This window comes from Eubalaena glacialis, chromosome 19 (assembly GCF_028564815.1).
Source record: "Eubalaena glacialis isolate mEubGla1 chromosome 19, mEubGla1.1.hap2.+ XY, whole genome shotgun sequence".
Classification (NCBI taxonomy): Eukaryota; Metazoa; Chordata; class Mammalia; order Artiodactyla; family Balaenidae; genus Eubalaena; species Eubalaena glacialis.
This window is the reverse complement of record NC_083734.1, coordinates 48,738,671-48,760,012: the sequence shown is the minus strand read 5'-3', so window position 1 is coordinate 48,760,012 and position 21,342 is coordinate 48,738,671. Positions and strand designations below refer to the sequence as shown.

At 59.3% G+C, this 21,342-nt stretch overlaps 1 protein-coding gene across 3 annotated transcripts; it reads right to left on the bottom strand.

Annotated features, from left to right (window-relative positions):
- Positions 1-608: 608 nt before the first annotated feature.
- On the bottom strand, positions 609-21,152 carry KCNH6 (potassium voltage-gated channel subfamily H member 6). Of its 3 annotated transcripts, none has more exons than XM_061175266.1 (14): positions 21,077-21,152; positions 20,058-20,288; positions 14,824-14,985; positions 14,521-14,726; positions 10,911-11,336; positions 9,184-9,583; positions 8,235-8,434; positions 7,796-8,048; positions 4,665-4,858; positions 3,022-3,119; positions 2,592-2,686; positions 2,282-2,450; positions 1,166-1,352; positions 609-845 (listed from the first exon to the last, which is right to left on the bottom strand). In XM_061175266.1, exons 1-14 carry the CDS (start codon positions 21,150-21,152, stop codon positions 609-611), a joined length of 2,934 nt encoding a protein of 977 aa, XP_061031249.1. The 3 variants fall into 3 exon arrangements, with proteins under 3 accessions (XP_061031249.1, XP_061031251.1, XP_061031250.1); XM_061175268.1 differs by lacking the exon at positions 2,592-2,686 and having other exon boundaries at positions 3,035-3,119; positions 9,184-9,269; positions 9,429-9,583; XM_061175267.1 differs by lacking the exon at positions 2,592-2,686 and having other exon boundaries at positions 3,035-3,119.
- Between the last annotated feature and the right edge of the window lie 190 nt (positions 21,153-21,342).

Below are 21,342 nucleotides of genomic sequence, written 5' to 3'. Positions count from 1 at the left end.
GAAGTGTGCAGACTTTATTAGCTCTGAGACACTCCACTGTCCACTAGGGTCCCAAAGGTCATCACAGAACCGTCGGGGGTAGAGTGGCTGAGGGCTGGAGTTCTGTGCCCTGATGTGTCCACTACAGAGGACACTTTCATCTCCAGCTGGTTCACAGGCTCTTGGCGGGAGGTCTTGACCAACCTTGGGGGCTGGCTGGGTGGTGGGGGAGAGTTCTGAGCTGGGAGGTGATCGTACTTGGCACAGAGCAAGGCTCTCACACAGAAGATCAGAAAGGTCTCTGTTCTTCACTGAGCCCTCTGTCCCATAAGCTACCTCTACACCTGAGGCTCACCCACCCTCCACCAGGCCTGCTGTCTAAATAGAGACCTGGGGGAGGCTGGGAGAAGTCCTGAGCCTCTTCGCCCAAGCCATCTTGGGTCACCTGGATTGGCAGTTTGTAGCTACTCTAGGTAAATGGTTTTCGGTTTACAGGCTGTCTGCCTCCCCCAAATCCTTAACTGTCACCTCACCCACCTTCAGTTCCTTCCTGGTATCTCTTATCTTGGGGTACAGTGGCTCTAGCTCCTCACAAATCCAGGATCTGAGCCATGTCTCTGGAACTCCAGCTATTTGGGGACAGAGCTGAGGTGTTCAGGGAGGGAGGGAAAGCGAGGACCACAGACAAGTCCCTGTACCTCCAGGGGATGCAGAGGTGAGGCCAGGGGTGACAGGAGCCCCTCAGGCTGCTTCTTTTCCGAGGACAGTGTTGCAGTTTTGTCCATTTCTGTGGCTGGGGCCAGCATCCTGGAGGAGGAGTTCCCGAGCTTCGGCCTCCATTCGTCCAGGTCACCGTAACTGGGGGCCTGGGAGGGGCAAGAAAGAGGGAGGCATGCGGTATGGGGAGCCTCCCCAGGCCACCCTGACTTCAGCGATGGGAACTGGCAGGAGGTGTGTCCTGCTGCCCTCGCCCCAGATGTGGAGTCCCTGGTCACAATCCGGGCTGTGTCACCACCTGTCCAGGCTGCCTGTCATGACTCAGACCATAAAGGAGGACAGCAAAAGTCATAGCTGCTCTCGGACCACAAAGGCCCTGGGCTGGACGCCCATTGAGACCAAGTTAAGGGTGGGGGAAGACATGCAGCTGCCTCCAGGCAAGCCCCTGGGGATCCCCTCAGCTGCTTACCTGTGCAGCGGGCAGATCGCCCTGGGGTAGTCTCGTTCCTGGACTCTGAGTCGCTGCGGTTGCAGGAGACAAGGCCAGGTCGTTGGAGGCAGGGGCTCCCAGAATGTAGCCAGTGTGGTCCTGGGGCGGGGGCTGCTGAAGGAGCTGCAGGATGCGGCTGAGGTCTGAGGACACGCGTGATTCCAGCCTGCCAGGCAGAACCCCATAGTCAGAGTCAGGGTCAGGGCTGGGGCTGGCAAAAGCAGTTTAGGTCCTGAGGGCAGCTCTCGATTTTGTAGCCTGCATGCTGTCCCTGCTATTTCCCTGCTATAATCCACGGCCCCTGCCCAAATTCCCCTCAGCACATCCCTGACTCTGATAACAACAGTGATCAGGCACGGTGCATACACCATTTAGTCCTCATAATGAAGTTTTTTTTGGCGGGGGGGTGGGTAACCAAATTACTTTATTTGACGGAATGGTACTATGGAAAGAACTTAAGTAGATGTTTTGGTACACCTTAGGAAAGGTGAAGGTAACCCAAACATGCATGCACTGCCTTGGTGACCAGGGAAGTCACCCCCGTGGCTACAAGAAGCCAGCCTAAGGCTTAGCTCTCCTTAACACTGTTTCCCAGAGGGTGCTTGTCAAAGAGATACTCTGGCCTCATAATGAAGCTTGACGTGGGTATTCTGGTTATCCCCATTTCACAAAAGGGCAAACTGAGGCTCAGAGTGGTTAAGTAACTTGTCCACAGTATTGCTGGTAAGTTGCAGAGCCAGAATTTGAACCCAGGACTATAGTGCCCCTAAGCCCTCACTCTGCCACCACAGCCCTGCCATCCACAGGCCACACCCTCTTTCCAAGGGCCCTCGGAATTTGTTTCTGCATGAGGTTATGCCCCTCTCCCCAGAAGTCCTCCTTGGCATGCTTCAGGGTTTGCTGGGACAAGCCATCCAAGGAATTGCACTTAGCGACAGGGATGGGGAGGTCTGCAGCTAAATGGGGCTGGCCATTCTCAAACCCATGGGGCACCCAGCGATGTCCCTGAGGCACCAGGAGGGGGCACCCGTGCCTAGCCTGCCACTGGGCCTGCCCTCTGTGGCTGCCCCCATCCGTGGCCCACAGGTCACTCACCTGTTCATCTGGGCCTGGAGCTGCTCTAGCCTGGAGCCTAGCTCCCGAGGCCAGCAGTCTGGGTCTCCCTGAGGGTTTGGGGGGCTCTGACTTGGCCTGGGGGGCACTTGCTGCAGCAACTCAGGCCAGAGGCCAGACGCATCTGAGATGCTCAGGGAAGGGGCTGCACCTGCACGGGGGAGGGGGAGGGGGAAAGGGAAACTTGAGCTTCGTTTCAGCCGGTTCCACAGGCCTGACCTTCTTGAGCAGAGCCCGGCCCCTCCCCCTACCTGCCATGGGAACACAGGATGGGAGGAGTGGATCTCCTTACCTGGGTGCCCTGAAGTACGAGGTCCTGCCCCCACAGAGGTCTGGCTTCTGGGACCCAGAAGGCTGTAGCCCTGGGAGGGGGGCTGGGGCCCCAGCCTGGCGGGGTTGGGTGGCTGGCTGGGTGGGAACGTCCAGCCCTGGCCTCACTGTCCAGGGAGCTGCCGCCCAGCAGGGCCCTTGGTGCCTTGATGTGGAGCCCCAGGGGGCTGGCCGGTATCTACCCCTGAGGGCAGCCCTCACTCAGGCTCTGAGGACACAGGGGGAGGAAGGGTACAAGGGCCTCCGGCACTGAGCCTAGGGAGGGAGCCCCTCTCCACTCACTGAGGGACTGGGGAGGCCTCTCGCAGGGGAGGCAGGTTGGGGAGGACCTGAGAAGGGGCAGGAGGCTGGGCAGGGGCTTCGGGCTGGGGAGGGCAGACACTGGTGGGGGCTGGCCTTGCCCACCTGACTGGTTGTCACTGAGGAAGAAGCCTTGGTGGTCCTGGCTGCCTGGGGCCTGTTGGGGTGATGACTGGAGACCCCCGCCTGCCTTGTGGAGAACGAGAGCATCAAGTAACAGGGACCAAAGCCAGGACAGGGCCTCTTTGCCCTCCCCTCCCCCTCCCTCTGTGGCCACTAGGTGAGAAAGTGGTGACAGGTGGCTGGGCTCCCTGACTGTGCTCCCAGCAGCTCCTCTCCTGTGTGTGTGGGTAGGAGATGAACAGGGGCTTGGAGACGTGCAGACCCCCACAGAGTCTCGCGAGAGGCCGCCTTGAGCAGCAAGGTTGGGGTCGAGGGAGACAGGGGGACTGTTCTCCTCCCTTTCTCCCCAACGCCCTGGTGTCCCCGCCTTCAGCGTGGGCCAATGGGGCGATTTCCTCTGAGGAGACGGGGTCCGGAAGTCCCAGTCCATTCAGCGGGTGCCCTCAGCAGCGCCCCTGGCAGCCCACCTTCCTGGCACCATGAGACTTGGGGGTACCCAGGGGATGCAGATGTCCCAGGCCATGGGGACCACACCCCTCTTGCCCTGGAGTCCAGCCACTGAGCACTTGGGCCACCTGATGGCTCCTGGCTGCTGGGCCTCCCCCAAGGCAGGGTCTTTACAAGATGTCCCCTAGACAGACCAGGTGGGAAGGGGGCAGACCGGGAAAGGGGAGGACAGCAGAGGGCACAGGGTGGGGAGGGCTGTCCAGAGCATGTAAACCTGCCTCAGCACCACCTCCAGAAGCTGGGTGTGGGGCTGGGCCAGCAGGACCCCTCCTCCTGACACCGGGGGTGGGGAGCTCAGCATCGGGGCCTCAGCTGCTGCTGCCCCTGCTGGGTGTGCCTGCCCCCGCCTTCCCACTAGCTGGTTCCAGACCCGCTCCTCCATACAGACCCTTCCGGGCACTTCCACTCCGTACTGGCTGCCCCACGCCTTGGCAACCCTGAGCTCCACAAATATTTGGTCTCCCCGCACACCCTTGAGACTTTCTTAGTTATTTAACTGTGCAGCTCTTTCTTTTTCCTGAGTTATTATAATCTCCTCCACCGAGTGATAAACTTGAGAGACTGCTCTATTACTGTTTATACACCTGGGACCCGGCACCGTGAGTTCTTGGATGGCAGGCACTGCCGCCCCCGCCGCCCCCCCGCCCCTTGCAGCTTGGTAGGATGTGGTGGGAAAAGCCGGGGCTATGGAGATGCACAAACTTGAGTCCCATTTTGGCTGCGCCATTGATTATATGGCTTACTGTATGGCTGTGTGGCTTTGGTCGTTTGTCTGCTATGACCCTCAGTTTCCTCATCCGGAAAATGGGGATAATAACACCACTTGCAAGAAGACTAAATGAGATCATGTAAAAGGAGCCCAGCGCTTACCACATAGTTGGTGCTCGATAATTGGTAGCTACCTTCATACTTAGCATTATGTTGGCCATGGTAGGCACAGAAGAAATTACGGCAAAGGATGCAGGAAGGGGTTGAAAGGAAGGGAAGTGGCCAGATGGGTCCCTTTAGGCCAGACAGGCCAAGCTCTCAGCCGGCTGACTGGCCATTGCCCATTACCAGCTGGCCGAGGGCCACCCCCCACCCAGCCTATCCAGCCCAGACTCACATCCCGCAGGTTGAAGGTGACTTCCAGCTTACTCCAGAAGCTGTCTGCGAAGGCGGGGTACATGTCCAGCACCTCCAGCAGGTCTGCCCGCTGGATCTTGTGCAGGTCACAGTAGGTCAGGGCCCGTACGTCTGCACTGGACTTGCCCGGCCGGGCATGGAGGCTAACGGGCTCCCCAAAGATGTCATTCTTTCCTGCCAGCCAGAGGGGCGGGGTCTTTCTAGGGCCTGGCTCCAAGCTCTCTCTGAGGAGCCTCCCTGAGGACCTCTTAACCATGACCTCACCCCACTTCAGGGATCCTTCTGGGCTGGGGCCTGGGAACAAGGTTGGATGTGCTGGCTGAGGGGTGCTGCAGAGACCCCTCCCACCCCAGCATGTGGGTCCCCTTGCTATCTCCAGGCCCCTTGGGACTCTATTAGACTCCCCCCTCCTGTTTTCCACTTTCTTTGGAACTGCCCCTACCGCCCCCACCCACGGGACAGTGGGCAGTAGGGACCCTAGAGTCTCCCTGCTCAATCTCTTCTTCTCCGGGCCACTGCGGTGCTGCAGAGAGGACGGCACCCAGGGTCAGGAGTACCCAGCTCCCCAGGGAAGGGCCTGAGGCTTCTCTCTCTTTGTGTTCCCGCTCCCTTTGTGGGGCCAAGTGACCAGCATGGCCTCAGCAGAGGAAGCCTGGGGAAGTCACTTCCTCTCTCTGGACCCCAGTGTCCTCATCTCTAAAATGGTTATAACCATATCTGCCTTGTCTACCCCCTGGGCTGTCCAGAGAAGCAGATGTGATGCTTGACGAAGTGGCTCGAATAGCAAGATGCACCAGACAGGTGGATGCAAGGCACTGGGAGGGACGGATGTCACAGGGTGGACATGGGCTGGATACATGGGCACGTGGTGAGGGTATTGGGCCCTCCTGGTGCCAGATACTGTGCTAGCCACGGGATGTAAACATGAATAAGATGCTGTCCCATGCACAAGGAGCCCCCCAAATCCCAGAGAGGCAGATTACAGAATGATCTCTAGAGCCTTAGAACAGGGAAGAGCCAAGAGCAATGGGGCTACGGGGGAGGGAGAGGCTCGTTCCACCAGGAGTGGTTGGGAGCAGGGAAGAGGGGGGCTTACAGAGCAAGTGAAGTGGGGGCTGTGTTGTGAGACTCTAGGAGGACTGGAAAAAGGCAACGGGGTGGAGGAAGCAGCATGTGGTCCGTGCGGCACAGTCAGGGATGGGGGCAGAAAGCCCAGGGCCAGGGTGCCAGGGACCATGATTACTTGGATGGCCACCCCCCACAGAAAAGTCCAGCCCCCCAGCCTGGCCATACCACACAAGAGGTGCTAATTACTTGCACAATGATGGACAAAGGCCAAGACATGTGCCCCAAGAGAACCGGATAAAAGGTCATTTACAGAGGAGGGGACTGAGACTTGGAGAAGGAAGGGACCCTCCAGGGTCACATATGAAACCCAAGAAGCTGGAAATCTGGGCAACATTATAAAGTGATGGTTTTCCAGTAGATGAAGGATTATGACCTAATGTCCATTTCCACTCAGGACAAAATGAGAGGAGTTCATGTCTCTAAATAAAACTTAAATTGGACTGGCTTCTTAATTATTAATAATAATTATTGTCTCTCCCACATGGATGGCACTTCTAAGCTTGGCTGAGACTGAGGGAAGGGCTCATAGAGGAGCCCGTGCTTGAGCTCAGCATTGAAGGATGACTGGGGTCTGCCAGGCAGGGGTGCGAGATAGGTGCTCTGAGCAGAGTGGCAGCACATGCAAAGGCACAGAGGTGTGACAGATGGGCGGGTTTAGAGAACTAACTAGTTTGTATGGCTGGAGCGTGAACTACTAGGGGGGAGGCTGGCAGGGCTTAAGGTGGCCAGAACGGGGAGGGCTGTGCATGCCATGCACAGGGGTTTACATTTGTCCCATGGGTCATGGGACCCATGGAAGGATTCTGAGCAAAAGAGGAGTATGCCAGATGTGAATTTCAGGTCACCGGCAGGAGGTGGAAGATGGAGTATGGCAGTAGACCAGATTCAGGGCCACGGGAAAGGAGCTCCTGACACCTGCCCAGGAAGGACACAATACGGGGTGGACCCAGGCAGGGACAAGTAGACAGGTATGGGACAGAGAGAGATTAATGAGGGGAACAGACAGGGCTCCGTGGCTGCCTGGATGGTGGCGGTGGGGCAGAAAGGAGGAGGGTGCTTCCTTGGTTGACTCCCAGGTCTCTGGCCCAGGCAACGGAAGGTTCACAGTGATGGGAATGCCGACGGAGCTGCCTTTGAGGGCAGATGATTTCAGATTGAGATATGCTGTTTGGTCTGCCTATGGAATATAAGGGTGGCCATGCCCAAGAACACATGGAGTAGTCCAGTCTAAGGAGAGATTGGGGCCGGGACACAGTTCTGGGGGTCCTTGTGGCATAGGTGAGGTTGAGATCACGGGAGCAAGGAGCTGGCCCAGGTGAGGATGTAATGGGAGAAGAGAGTGGGCACCACACCTGGTGAACACCAGCCGAGGGCAGGCCAGAGGGAGAGGACTGGGTAGAGGGGTTGGAGTAGAGCCCGGCCATGGCGAGCAGGGGAGGGTGAGGCTGGCGGCCTGGGCAGGGACTTGGGGTGGGCTGAAGTCAGCGGGAAGGCAAGGAAGATGAGAATCATCTGAGACAGCTGCAGTGACCTGCCCAACGTAAGTGGTAGGGGCTGTGTGTGCCCCAAGTCTGTCCCCTGTCCAATGCTCGTATCCTTCCTCCAAAGTGTCCAGCTGTCCCTGCAGCTGCACCGAGACTGGGGACCCCCCTCCATCCGAGGCAAACCCTTGCCCTCTCACCCTGAGCTTCCCAAGGGTGGGAGAAGGTCAGAAGCTGCCTGGACTTCCGAGTCAGCCCCGTAGCCCTGGAATCCCTGCTTGTCCACCCACCAGACGTCTCTGAGCATCAACTTCCCCATCAGGAAAATGGGGCCTGTGGCAGAGGGTAGTTTTAAGGCTTGAGTGAGCTGGGTGTAAAGCTCCCCCGTGGCACACGCTCTGCACATGGCAGGTCAGCAGAAGGGGCCACCGTCATCATTGGGAATGGCCTGGTCCAGGCAGGACACCCCACACACCGGCCTAGCCCTCCCCGCCAGACGCACCGAGGATGGCCACCACTACGTCGTCGCGCAGGATCTCGATGGAGCCGCGGGAGATGAAGTAGAGCGTGGAGAGCACGTCGCCGAGGTGCACCAGAGTGTCCCCGGGCGGCGCGTGCGCCGTCTTGAACTTGACGGCGAGCGCGCGCAGGCAGCCCTTGCTGGCGCCGTGGAAGGCCGGGCAGTGCTGCAGCAGCGCGCGGTGCAGGTGCAGGCAAATGTCGGCCTGCAGGCACTCGGGGAAGCCCTTCAGCACCTGCGAGACGGGCGGGCGCGTCCAGCGGGGCGCGGCCGGGGCGGGGGTGGGGCTGGGGGAACGGGTGGGGAGGGCTCTGGGGACGCCCTGCGCCCGCGGGACCTTGGCCTCGCTCGGGGAGTTAGCCAGAGCTGGGACTTGGGCTAGGTCGCCCGCCCCGCCCCAGGCAGAGCGGCGGGGGCTCACCGCATTCATGTCGATGCCGTTGGTGTAGGACCAGGCGTGCTGGAAGTACTCCTCGAGGCGCTGCCGCAGCGGGTTGGGGATCTGGTGGAAGCGGATGAACTCCTTGACTCGTAGCATCTGCGTGTGGTAGCGCGCCGTGCCCGAGTACAGGCGCTGGATGATGGCCGACACGTTGCCGAAGATGCTGGCATACATGAGGGCTGGGGCAGGGAGCGGGGGATACGGGGCCGGGGGATGGGGTGGGGGGTGAGCTCCTGAGCATCCGCACCAGGCCACAACACCTCAGGGCCTGCTCCAGGACTCCCTCCCTCTCCCTGGAATCCCCCAGCCAGGGACCCCTCTGTCCAGGGCAAAGTCACAAGTGCCCAGGACGGCGCCAGGGCATATGGGGGACAAAGACCCCTGGGCTTCCTGCCCTCCTCCCTCTGCCCTCCCTCTTGGCAGCTTCCTGGGCCCAGAGGCCAAACTCCTGAGAAGAAGAAACTAGGGCAATGAATTTTTTTAGTTCAGATTTGTTTTCTCTTTCAAGTTGTAAAAATATAATAAAGGGAAAACTCTTGGTCTCTTGTTTTCACCCATTTTTCCCTTGTTTTTGTTTTTCTGGGCTTTAACATCTCTAAATACTTCATGGGCGTGGACCTGTGCTAAGAAGGGCCCTGGGCTTGGTTTAGTGCTCTGCTGTCACCGTCTTGAAATTCTTATTAATTTTTTTTTTAACAAAGGGCTCCACATTTTCATTCTGCACCGGGCCCTGAAAATGATGTAGCTTGTCCTGATCCCTGGTATACAGCGAGGGCTACATGGGTGTTAAATTCTGTGTATAGTTGGTGTACACATATGCAAAAGATCATTGTGCTGCAAACTTAGGCTTTGCCTATCATACCCACTCTGTTATATCTCATTACAAAACTGAAACTGGGATTCTATGGGTAAGGCCCAGGACACTCACAGCCGATGAGCATGACGCAGATGGAGAAGACCTTTTCAGAGTTGGTGTTGGGTGAGACGTTGCCGAAGCCCACGCTGGTGAGGCTGCTGAAGGTGAAGTACAGGGCCGTGACATACTTGTCCTGCACCGAGGGGCCCGAGGCTGGGTCGCTGCCGTTGTAGCGCTTGCCGAGCTGCGCGCCCAGGCTGTCCAGCCAGCCGATCTTGGGCTCCAGGTAGGGCCGCTCCACGTTGCCGATGGCATACCAGATGCAGGCCAGCCAGTGTGCGATGAGCGCAAAGGTGCACATGAGCAGGAAGAGCACGGCCGCCCCGTACTCAGAGTAGCGGTCCAGCTTGCGAGCCACACGCACCAGCCGCAGCAGCCGAGCCGTCTTCAGCAGCCCGATCAGGGTTGTGGTCTGGAGAGGTAGGGAGGGGGCCACAGAGTTGGGGGTCAGCCCTTGAAAGGCTGTGCTTAAGACCACGTTTATTCACTTGCGAATATGGTCACATAGTCATTCAACAAACACTTACGGAGAGCCTGCTTTGGGCCAGGCTCTTGGCAGTGGGGCACAGTGCAGGGCCTTAGGAGCTCTCAGTGTAGAGTTCAAAATAGCCTTATGTTTGCTCGCACGAAAGTCTATGGGGAGCACAGAGGAAGGGGAGGTCATGTCTGCAGCGGCAGGGCAGGGAAGGCTTCCTAGAGGAGGTGACACAGGAGCTGAGTCTTGAGAGAGGAGGCTGGGTCTCCAGGCAGACAGGAGGGAGAGGTAAAGGGCACTCCAGGCACAGGGGGCAGCATGAGCAAAGGCATGGAGGTGTGAGAGGGCACAGTCCACGTGGAAAACCGGGGGTGATGCTGCAGCTGGGAGCACAGAGTAGAAGATGGTGGAGGAGTGAGGAGTGAGCCTGGAAGGTGGGCGGGGGCTGCTGCTGTGGCCGCAGGGCCCACAAAGAGCTCGGCTTTTATTCCAAGCCACTGGGGAGCCACTGAAAGTTCTGAAGACTGGGTCAGATAAGGGACAGGGTCAGACAAGTGATTTGAAACTCGCTCTGGCCTCTGTGTGCAGGGGGTGAGGCTGGCAGGTGTGGGGCTGGGGCAGAGGTGGGTAAGAAGGCCACTTAGTGTGCAGGCAGGGGCAGTGTGGGTGGAAAGTGGGAGGGAGGACCTGGGGATAGATTTGCTGGGAGTGGGTGGTCATGGGAGCAGGTAGTCACGACGGACACCCCGTGTTGGACAGGCTGGGTGACTGGGGCTTGACTGGAACACAAGAGGCAGAGCTGATTTGAGTGGAAAGCTGATCCCAAGAAGGTGGGTCAAAAGGACGTAGTGGGAGTGGAAACTACGAGAAGAGCGTGAAAATGCCCTCGCATCAGCTATGAGAAGCAGAGTGGGCATAGTGGAGGGGCTGGGGCTTAGGAGGGGGTCGGGCTGCACTGAGGGACAGCCTGTGGATTCCTTTTCTAACGCCAGGGTAAGTGTGGTTTAGAAGTCAGCACGAGGGGCTGGGGCACAGGAGTGCCCGTCCCAGGAGGGGCAGGATTCTGGAGCACAGGGAGGGCACCCAGGCCTGGGGTGCTCAGCTGCTCCCTCTCCAGGGCTGGGAGATGACAGATGTCTGAGCCCCCACCCCCTTTCCACCACCACTCGCTTTGGCAAAGGTGCCCAATGTCACGTACTCTCTGCACCCAGGGCTGGGGCACAGGGGACGGCCACAGCGGCTGGCCTGAACGGGGTTTGCTCACCTCATCAGAGCCAGTACGGAAGATGAGCAGGTCGAAGGGGATGGCGGCCACCACGTCGATGAGGAACCAGCCCTTGAAGTAGTGGACGGCGATGCGGCGTGGGTGGCTGACCACCTCGTCGTTGGTGTTGACGTAGGTGGTGCGGAAGTTGATGACGATGTCCACGACGAACATGATGTCCACGATGAGGTCCACCGTGGTGAGCGGGCTGCAGGTGTAGCCACAGTCCGCGCGCTGAGGCTCGTCCTGGTCGCCGAGCAGGAAGGCGGCCGAGTAGGGCGTGAAGATGGCCGTGTAGATGACCAGCAGCAGGATGAGCCAGTCCCACACGGCCTTGAAGGGGCTGTAGTGCAGGAGGGTCCCGCGGTGGATGCGCGGTGCCTGCAACTTGTACTCCGGCAGCACGTCCGCACCCAGGGACAGCACCTGGGGGTGGGGACCATGGGGTGGTCAGCAGGGTGGCCGCTGCTGGTGAGATGGGTCTGGGAGGGGTGGAGATGCAGGGGTGAAGCCTAGGAAGGGAGATGTGGGAGAGGGTGGGCGATCGGGGCTGCGCCGGGGAGAGGGGACGAGACAAAGATGGGGTGTGGCACGTATGACAGGGCAAGTTCTTAAGGGGACAGGTGTGCTGGAAGTGCAGAGAGGAGGTGGGGTCCAGAGGAGGGGTGCAGCTCTGTCCCACAGTGACCCCAGGTTTGAAGCTCACAAACTCCCTCCCAAACAGGCCAGCCTGGAGTGGGTGGAGACAGGGCTGGGGGAGGGGAGAGGGGAGGGCCAGGCTCAGGCAGATTGAGAGGGTGCTTGGGCGGGGGTCGGGGCATCAGTCCTCTCTGGTGGGTTTGGGAAGTTTCCAGTGGTCAGGTTCCCGATGGGAACAAGTCACCCCCAAAATAGCCTCTTCATTCCTGAGGGCCCTGTGGAGCCTGGACCAGTGAGGGCCCTCCCTGGGGCCAACCCTCAGAGCCTCCGTGGAAAGAACCCAATTTGGGCGTGAGTAGCTAATCTGAGCCCTCGACAGGTCCTGTGTGTCGGAAGCCTTGACTACTTCACACGTCCGAGGGGGTTTTGATCATTACATTCAGCTGAACGCCCTTCTGCTCTGCCCCTCTGACCCCCGCCTCCGAGCCTATGGCCAACACAGGATCACCAGGGCCCAGCCCAACATACCCAGGCTCTGCCCAGCTGCCCAACACAACAAACAGCTGGGGCAGTGGGAAGGCATGCGTTTTGAAGCCAGACCTCCCAGGCTGATCCCAGGTCGGACATTGCTGTCTGTCTGTCTTGGGGCAAGTTTTTTAACCTCTGTGAGCCTCTGTTCCCTCACTGGCAGAAGGGGATGACAAAGGACAACAAACTGCACGGGGCTGTTGTGAGTAAATGAGCTGGTGCATCTCAATGGCACATGCCGCTCTACACGAGAATTCCTCCTCCCCACTCAACCCATGTCAGACACTGCCCCGACAAGGATGGGGCCTGAGAGGTGTCTCATGGACCACGCCCCACCCCCTGCCTAGCACTACCAGATAGGGCCCTGCCGGTGGTCCTGGTTTAAGAAATTCTACCATGTAAGGTTCTGACCTTGCAAACCAGGTCCATTAGCAGATGGGATCACAGTAAGGAAGATCCACCCAAGGGCTGGTTCCAACCAGCTGGTCCCCCATCTGCCATCCAAGGCCCTAGGAGGGGCCACAGTGTCCCCACCCTGTGGTGACCTCCAGCTCAGCCTTGGCCTCGGCTCCTATTTTGTCTCCCCAGGAAGTTTCCTCTAACCCTGCACAGACTCAAACCATCTTTTTCAATTTTCTCCCTGCTCCTTGTAAACACCCTGACCACACAGTTATCCCCCACTGACTTAGAGCTGCAGATCCCTTGTCCCGTACGTCCGTCTCATATGCCCCGCACTTAGTCCACAAGGGGGCTCAACTAAAAGGGGCCAAACGAGCACTGAAAGCCTGGCTGTCATGGCCACCTCCGCCCCTGGCTGCTCAAGACCAGCCAGGATGAAACAGCAGAGCACGGGGAGTGGGAGGGAGGCAGTCAGAATTTGGGGGGGTGGGGTCCGAGGAAGTGTACATCCTCAGGGCTTCCAGACAGGGGTGCCATCTCCCCCACCACAGACCTCCATAGTCTCCCATCGCCTCTGAGGCCAGCACGAGGCCCTTCCCAGTGGGCCCTCAGGATGTAGGAACTCAGGTGTGGGATCACAGCCCTCTAGACCCTTTGAGTTCTGGTTGAGGCTGGTGTGACTTCCGTGCTCTGGGCCATGCCAGCCTGAGCTCTGTCAGGCTTCTCCCCACCTTAGGGCCCACATGCAGTGGGTTAGTAAAGCCAAGAGGGGCTGGGGCAGGGGGAAGGGGGCAGCACAGGTTGGGTGCGGGCAGGGACCACGGGCCCCAGCCAGCTCTGTCAGGCTTCACGGGCAACTCTCTAGTCCAACAGCCCCCATGGCCCCTACCACCAAGCTGACGGCCCCGGGGTGTGCAGCTAGGTGGGCCTCCCAGGCCACTGGACCACCCTGCCTGACCTCCAAGCGCCCAGCCCTCAACCTGGGGTCCTTTCCCAGGGTTCCTGTGCTTGGTGAGGGGCTGGGTCACGAGGAGTCTCTATGCCATCTGCTGCGGCACAGACAGTGCTTCAGGTGGAAACGGGCAGGGCGGCGAAAGAGCTGCTCCCATCCGCTTATGAAGCAAAGTCCCAGGGGAAGCTGGAGTAGGCGCCTACCTCGCCCTGCAGCCCCTTGCCCATCTCTGGCCTAGGCAGCCCTCAGTGCTTCGTGGGGCCAGCACACTCAATGTCAGGTGAGTCCTCAGAGACGGTGCGGTCCAACTCATTCCTCCAGATGGGAGCCCTGGGGCCCAGTAAGGGCATAAGGCCTCTTGCCCAAGGTCACAGAGCGGGCTAGTGGCAGGGAACCGGAACCTTGGGCACGACCCTCTGCATCTCCCTCTGGATGGTCAGCTGGGGACTGGGGCATCAGGCCCCAGGAGGAGGGACACTGGGGTCAGCTGGAGCAGAGGACCCAGGGAGGTTTGCCTTGGCCTGGCCAAGGTGGGGTGGTGGGGAGGGAGGCATTTCGGGCCTGATCCCCAGGGACCTGGGCAACGGGACCTGAAGATGCCAGGGCCACCTCCCCTCTGCCTGGATTGCAGAAGGATCCTGCCATGGGCGCTGGCCGTCGCCTCAAAGGCAAGGGGCAGAAGCAGGGCTGGGGCTTCCCCATCCACTTCTCAGTATGGCCCTGACACCTCTTCTCTCTGCTTCTCCTTCTCTGGGACTGGCAGAGCCTTGGGTGGGCCCCCATGGTGACCTGCGGGTTCCCCCCTCCCAGCTCCTCCAGGCCTAGGATGTGGCACTAGTCACGGGCTCTGCTGACCCCACCCTCCCCTGGTTCTGGGAGCTGAGCATCAGGGTGGTGGCCTCGGGGTAGGTCTTTAGGTCTAAAGAATCAGACTCCAGCAGGACAAGAGGCCTGGAGCTCAGACCAGACAGTAGGGGGCTGGGCAGGTCGGCTCCCTCTGCTAGCCCAGCCCCGGAGGAGTCCAGTCCAGGGCCTGAGAAGGGACCCTCGAGGCCCAGCAGAGCCCCATCCACCCTGCCCTGCAGGCCGCACCTGGGTGACCTTCTCGGTGACGTTCTGGGTCCGCTCTACCACCTTGTGGGGTGCGATGATCTCAATCTCCGTGGTGGAGCCCGAGCGGTGCTTCTCCAGGTTGAATTCCACAAAGTTGAGTGTGAACTGCGGGATCTGGCTGATGGTCCTGTACTTGACCCTGCCCGTGCCGGGTCCCTGCGCGCCCGGCCTGCCATGAGAGCCCTCTGAAACCAGGGCTGGGGTCAGAGCAGCCAGGGCTGGGGGACCCACTGCTCTATCTGGTGCTCCCCGCCCCTCCCCGCCACCTGCTCCCCGCCTCACCGGAGCCCAGGAAGCTCTGGGACAGCAGGCGCTGGGACAGGCTGCGGCTCCCTCGCTTGGCCAGGAGCTGCGCCAGGTCCTCAAAGTTGAGGATGAACATGATGACGGCCCCATCCTCATTCTTCACGGGCACCACGTCCACGAGGCAGCGGAAGCTGGAGGCTGCAAACACCGTGGGGAGGGGGTGTCACTGGAGGGGTCCTCTCCTGCAGGAACCTGGCCTGGGGAAGCTAGGGAGCAAGCTGGGTTAAGGTCAAGTTAAGAGCAGCCGTGGGGGGTGAGGAGGCCTGCAGAGTGACCAGAGCTATTGGGCAGAGGGTTGGTGACACTGCCCAGCAGGTGCCCCACCCACAGGGCAGAGATGGAGAGAGCAGCTAAGCTTCTCATTAGAAGATAATGTAGCATCGGGCCCAAGTCCACACTCGGCCCTCAGCTCAGGGCTTAACCTTGAGGTTCGCTTCTGCTGTAATTAAAGCCGAGCAGATGGGGGTGGATTAAGTGGGGAGGTGAGGTCGGGCATTCTACCCCTATGTAGCTCTGGCTGGCCCTCGGTTCAGCTCCCATATTCCCGTCTCACAAAGATGTCCTGCTCCCCTGATGCTGGAAGGAACTCACTGTTGAGAACATACTAAGTGCTGGGCACTGAGCCAGTTGGCACATGAGGCCTCAAGCTCCATGGTGGCACCCAGTGGATCCCTGGAGGGCACACAAGGACCCCTGTTCTGCCGAGCCTGGGGTTCTGAGAAACTGACTTGCTGGGGCTGGCTGGGGCCCTGGAGCGGGGCGCCCTGGGCTCTCAGTACATAACAGTTTGGAGAGGGGAGGGGACTTGTCTGGGGAGAGGACACTGGAATGAAGGCCAGGCTGCTGCTCCAGGCCTGGAAGGGGCCCATGGTCTCAAGGCAGAGGTGCTGGTGCTGGGACTGGGGTTGGGGGGCAGGGCAGGCAGGGCAGTGGCCTGGGGTCTGGAGAGGGAGAAGGAGACAGATAGCAGGGTGGGGGCAGGACGGGCCCTCCAGCCACTCCCTCCACTCTCTCAGGAAGCCCAGACCCAGCCATTGACCCCACTCTTCCTCTTTCTCTGCTCCAGGGTCTCACTCCCCCTCCCATAGGTGAGTGGAACAAAACAAGCTAAAACTGCCCTGTACCCCAGAGTCCAGTCTGTGGGCTGGCTGGATGCCCCGTGAGCCCCCTCCATGGTACCCGGTCATCCCATGTCCCTCAGTTCAAAGTGTTGGTGGGTGTCAGGCCCAAGGGTCAGGATGCTAAGGGCAGGGGCCTCAGGTAAAATGACTATCAGAAGGAAGGTTTGTGTCTGTCTCATTTGCCAGCTGCCAGCACCTGTTCCAGGTGTTGTTAACTGAGTGAATGGAAGAATGTGTGTAAATGTGAGTGGGTGGGAGGCTAGCTCACAGGAGTATTACTACTTTGGGTTCCACTAGAATCACGCTTCCCCCAGCTGCCCCTCTGGTGTGCCTCCTCACACCATTAGTGCTGGGGTGCAGCTGAGCTGCCCCCATCCTCCCTCCCACTTTCCTCCCTGGGAGCAGGTATCTCCAGGATCAGATTCCCGGACTCCCAGGCACCAGGCACCAGGCAGCCATCTGCCAGCTGCTGCATTGGGTCCCATGGGAGACATCCACCCCGAGGAGAGGCTACCCGCTCGCCTCTGTGACCCACTCCTGGGCTCACAGTGCTGTAGGCCTGCCTCCCAGGCCAGAGCCCGGTGCTCTTGTCAGCCCGGGGCATGGCGAGGCGCGGGTACTGGGTCCCACCCAGGAAGCCTCCTAGGCCAGTGACCTGAGACACCGCCCCCAAGGCCAGACTATCTCCTCACTCTCTCTGGCACTGCAGAAATCTGGCCTGGGAGCAGGCGGGGAGAGGGCAGTGCTGGGCAGAGGGCAGGGCCTCCAGGCTCTATGCTGCTAGGGGTTGCCAAGGCCCAGTCTGTACCCACTGATGCTGTCTTTGGAAAACTGAGGCTGGGAATGGACCAAAGACCAGCCCATCAGAGCAGTGAGAGCTGGAAGGGGGCCGTGCGTGACAGCCTATGCCTGACCTTCACACTTGCTGCCTGTGGGGTGGTGGAGACAGGAGGCTATGAGGATTTGGACGAGTTCAGAGCATTCTTTTCCTGATCCCTAAGCTGTCCTTGCTCATGAGCCACTGTGTCCGGGTGACCGGAAGTGGGTGAGTGTGGGCACCCTAGGTTGTGCCCAGGAGTGGCAGTGTTCCTGTGCCCTTGCCCCCTCCCTGGACGGGGGGGCCACAGGCTGTGCTCGTTCTCCGTTCCAGGGACTCCTCCCGGTCACCTCTCTGACCAAGGGCAGCAGGCGCATCTGCCCCCTGGGACACCTCACTGCTGTCTGCTCTTCTCTGTGTCTTGGATGTGTCCCTTCCTTCAATTTCTTAGAGTCCGCGCCCCTCCCCTGTGAGCCTCCCTGTTGTCTATTGCCCCCATCTCTTGACACACCCCCATCCAGCATGTGGTGAGCCCTCAGGGAGGAGCTGGTGCCACAAAATCTGCCACTAAGAGGGCAGCTGCTCCATACCGCCTCCCGACTTGGTCTTTCTGACATTCATGGGTGGGTATAAAGGAAACACTGGGACCTCAGACCTCAGCCCTTGCCCTATCCTCCTGATCTGGAGCTGAGGACTAGAGGAGCCCCAAGCTTGGGGATTAAGGGACTCTCTGGTGTGGGGTCATCAGAGGAGAGGATCTGGCCAAGGCAGGCAGGGATGGGCCCCTCTGGCAGGTCCCCAGTAGGGGCGCGGGTCGGGGAGGGGGATCTGAGTGCTCTCCATCCCTCCCTGCAGACTTTCATTCGTTCTAGTCTTATGGCCATCCCCATGCCTTCCAGCTGTTAGGTTCTTACTCGTCCTAGTGAAGGCAGATGGCGGCAGAGCCAGTTTCTCAGGGGTCTCTGAGCCCTGTCTCATGGGGTAATTTTTGTCAAATGCCCTGGCCTCTTTGAGCCCAACTTTACACAGCTGCACAGTGTGGAGATATATGGACATAGACCTTCTACTTTGACTTGGAGAACTGTCAGTGGATTACCCCTTTAGAGGAAAAGAGGACTATAAATCAGCTAGAATTCTGTCCAGGACCCCTTCCCTTCTCACCTCCCTGGAGTCAGTGGAAGAGGGGGGAGAAGAGGTATCCTGAGGACGGAAGAAATCACCATCAGGATACCCTCCGGCAGGACTGTAAGATGTATGTGAATATGATAAAAAACAATCATGCAGTCAGAGTGGACCATAAAGGGAACATAAGTTATCTGAGCATTACATCCTTCCCTTAGGGGAATGCAGGCCAGGAGGTTCCCCTTTCTGGGTTTCAGGCCAATTTTGGGCAGGTCCAGGTGGTCAAGGTCTTGGACTATAGGACAGGGAAGGGCTTAGGGTGGGGGTGGGAGCAGACTGGGATTTATGGGGCACCAGGTATGTGGGTAATTTTTCATTTTCACCCAGGGACAACCTCCAAGACTAGGTCTCTAGGGCCCCTTCTGATTGCTAGAGGATCCCAGCAGGGTTCTGAAGACCTGAGTCCTGATCTGAGGGTCAAGGCTTGGCTTTGACCTCTACCCCCTGCCCAGACACATGCAGGGTGCTGAAGAGACCCTAAGAGCCCTGATTTGACATCACTAGGAGTCTGTGGCCAGTCCTCACCCCTCTGAGGCCCAGGTAGAGCTCTGGGGTCAAGGGGAGGGACAGAGAAGGACTTGTCCCCTCTCATTTCCTTCTGTCCCATCCTGTTCCCCTAGGACCCTTCTCACTCCTTTGACTGTCACCTCCTCTCTGCAATGATGTGAGGAGGTGAGGTCACAGCTTTTAAAAATATTCTGACTTCATGAACCCTGTGAGCGCTGCCAAGCTAAGCCAGGTTCTTCCTAGTCCCCTAATCACTACCCCATTCACGTGGGTGGCAGCAGCAGGGGACAGCCAGAGGTACAGCCAGGACCTGCCCAAGAAGCACTCGGAAGCCCTTAAACACACACACACATGCTCAGGTTCACACTTACACTCATGCTCCACACACACACACGAGGCCCCTGCTACCCGGCTGTCAGCACCCCTCAGCCCCAGTGCCTGCCCTTTACCTGCACTCCAGTGATCCTCATGCCTTCTTCCCCAGGGAGGGCCCTCTTCTGGGGCTTCCTTCCCCCAAAGTCCTGCCTCCAAACACAGAGGCTGTTGGGTTCCTTTCTCCCCTCTTGGGATTATTCAGACCAGATATCTCTGAGGGAAGAATCCAGAGATTTGGGGTCCAGTCCCAGTTTGGACCCAAGCAGTAGAATCTTGGCCAAGTCCCTTCTTATTCTTGGGCCTTGGTTTCTTCATCCATGAAATGAAGGGATTTAACTAAGCCAGTGGCTCCTAAACTTGGCAAAACATCCAAACTGCCAGAGAGATTTTTACAAATACACCTGCTTTGTCCTCACTCCACACCTCTGAGTCAGCCTCTCTCTAGGGAAGGTGTGTTTTGGAAAACAAGCTTCAGGTAATTCTGATGCAGAACCAGGCTGGGGGGGCCATTGATCCAGGTGATTTCAAAGGATCCTAATTCCCACTCCTCTCTTCCCTCCCCTCACGGATCCAGTGAAGCACTGGGGGGAGGGTCTTAAAGGGCTCCATAATTTTTCATCCTCAGCCCCTGCCCTGTGCTTTTGTGCTGTTTGCAGTAAGCTTGGGCTGGCAATAACATCCCAAACAGGATGAGCCTCCAGGTCATGGCAAACTCCAGACCCTATCTCCCCAGGAGCTGGGGCTTGGTGAGCCAGACCCAGCACTCTTTTCAAGCCAGCTGCCCCATGCCTTGCCTGGCCACAGAGGCCTTGAGGGGGTGACTCCTCCACTAATCCCCAGAGCAGACGGAGATGAGTAAAGGTTAATTTCCATCCCAGCTGCCTGACAGCTGGGGCTGACAGTGACAGAGTGGACAGCCAGGAGACCAGGGACATGGGGGAGGGATGGTGGTGCGGGAGGCCCTGCATGGGGCCAGGACCAGTTGGTGGCTCCGCCTGGTCCCTGGCCTCTGAAAGGGACCTCAGAAGGCATTTCATCCAGTGTCCATCACTTCACCCTACAGATGAGGAAACAGAGGCCCAGAGAGGAGACAAGATTTATCCAGGCCCTTTGGTCCCCTGGGTCAGTGCCCTTCCCATGGCCACTCTGCCTGGACAAGAGAGGGGCCAAGCCTGCCTTGCAGAACCTGTGGCCTGAGGGCGCCTCACCATCCTTGCGGTAGTAGAGGATGTCCACCTTGCACTCCTCGGTCCCCAGCAGGGCCTGCGCCAGGCGGGACATGGCACTGCGTGGGGTGTTGGGGCCTGTGAGGAAGTCGCAGGTGCACGGTCTCTGCATCACTTCCACTCGGGAGTAGCCGAAGAGTTCACAGAAGCCATCGTTGCAGTAAATGATGGCGCAGTTCTCCATCTGAGCATTGGCGATCAGGAACTTACGACCTGGGGTGGGAGGTGGGAAGCCCATGGCAACCAGGATCAAGCAGCAGAGAGGGAAAGATCATAGGGACTCTTGGGAGCAGTCAGGGGGGATCTGGATGGGGGAGCAGAGCGGTGATCAGAATGGGGGCGGGGGGAGGTCAGGTCTAGGGAGGGTGGGAAGACCAAGGAGGCCAGAGTCATGGGGGAAGGTCAGGGGACTCCTGGGAGTAATGAGGGGGTGGTCAGGAGGGGGAAGCAGGAGAGTGACTAGAGAAGTGAGGGAAGGGGAGTCAGGGCTGGGGATTGTGGGAAGACCAGCGCAGGAATGAATGGGGTCGTGAAGAGGGAGGGAGGCCCAAGGCTTCCTGGAGGCAGGGAAAGGGGTGTGACCAGACGGGGGCCAGGCCTGGGTGAACTCCTAGAAAGACCAGAGTGGCTAGGGTTAGGAGGTGAAAAAGAGGGCAAAAAGGAAACCTCTGAAGGAATTTGGCGGGGGTGGGGGGCGGTTCAAGAGGGAAGCGGTACAGTGATAGAAGGGGAGGTCAGGGCTTGGAAGGGGAAAAAAACAGCTCAGGGGTGGAGGGGAGCACTGCGATCTGCCCACCGTGCTGTAGGAGAGAGGGTGGCATTGGAGGTAAGCGGGGGCTCCCTGAGGGAGAAGGTGTTTCGGGGGCATTAAAGGGAAGGGTTTTGCGTTCAGCCTCAGGTACCCCCCACCCTGCTCTATCTGAAGTTAGTAAAGGGTTCCGGCCACTCCGGCCACCGAACCAGCGCTCCAGATCATGCCCCCACCCGACGCACACACTCACTCTGGCCCTCGAACTTGCGGATGATGGTGTCCAGGTAAGTGTTTTGGGGCGCGACGCGGCCCCTGCGGACCGGCATCTTTCGGCTGCGGCCTCTGCCTGGCGCCACCAGCGCCCTGGCTCCCTGCGTCTCCGTCTGTCCTCTGGCTCCGCAGCGTCCGGCTCCGGGCGGGCGCCGCCCCCGGGGAGGGCCGCGGGGCTTCGTGCCCCGCCCGCCCGCCTGCGTCTACCCTCTGCTGCCCTCCCCGGCCGGCCGCTCGCCGCGTCTC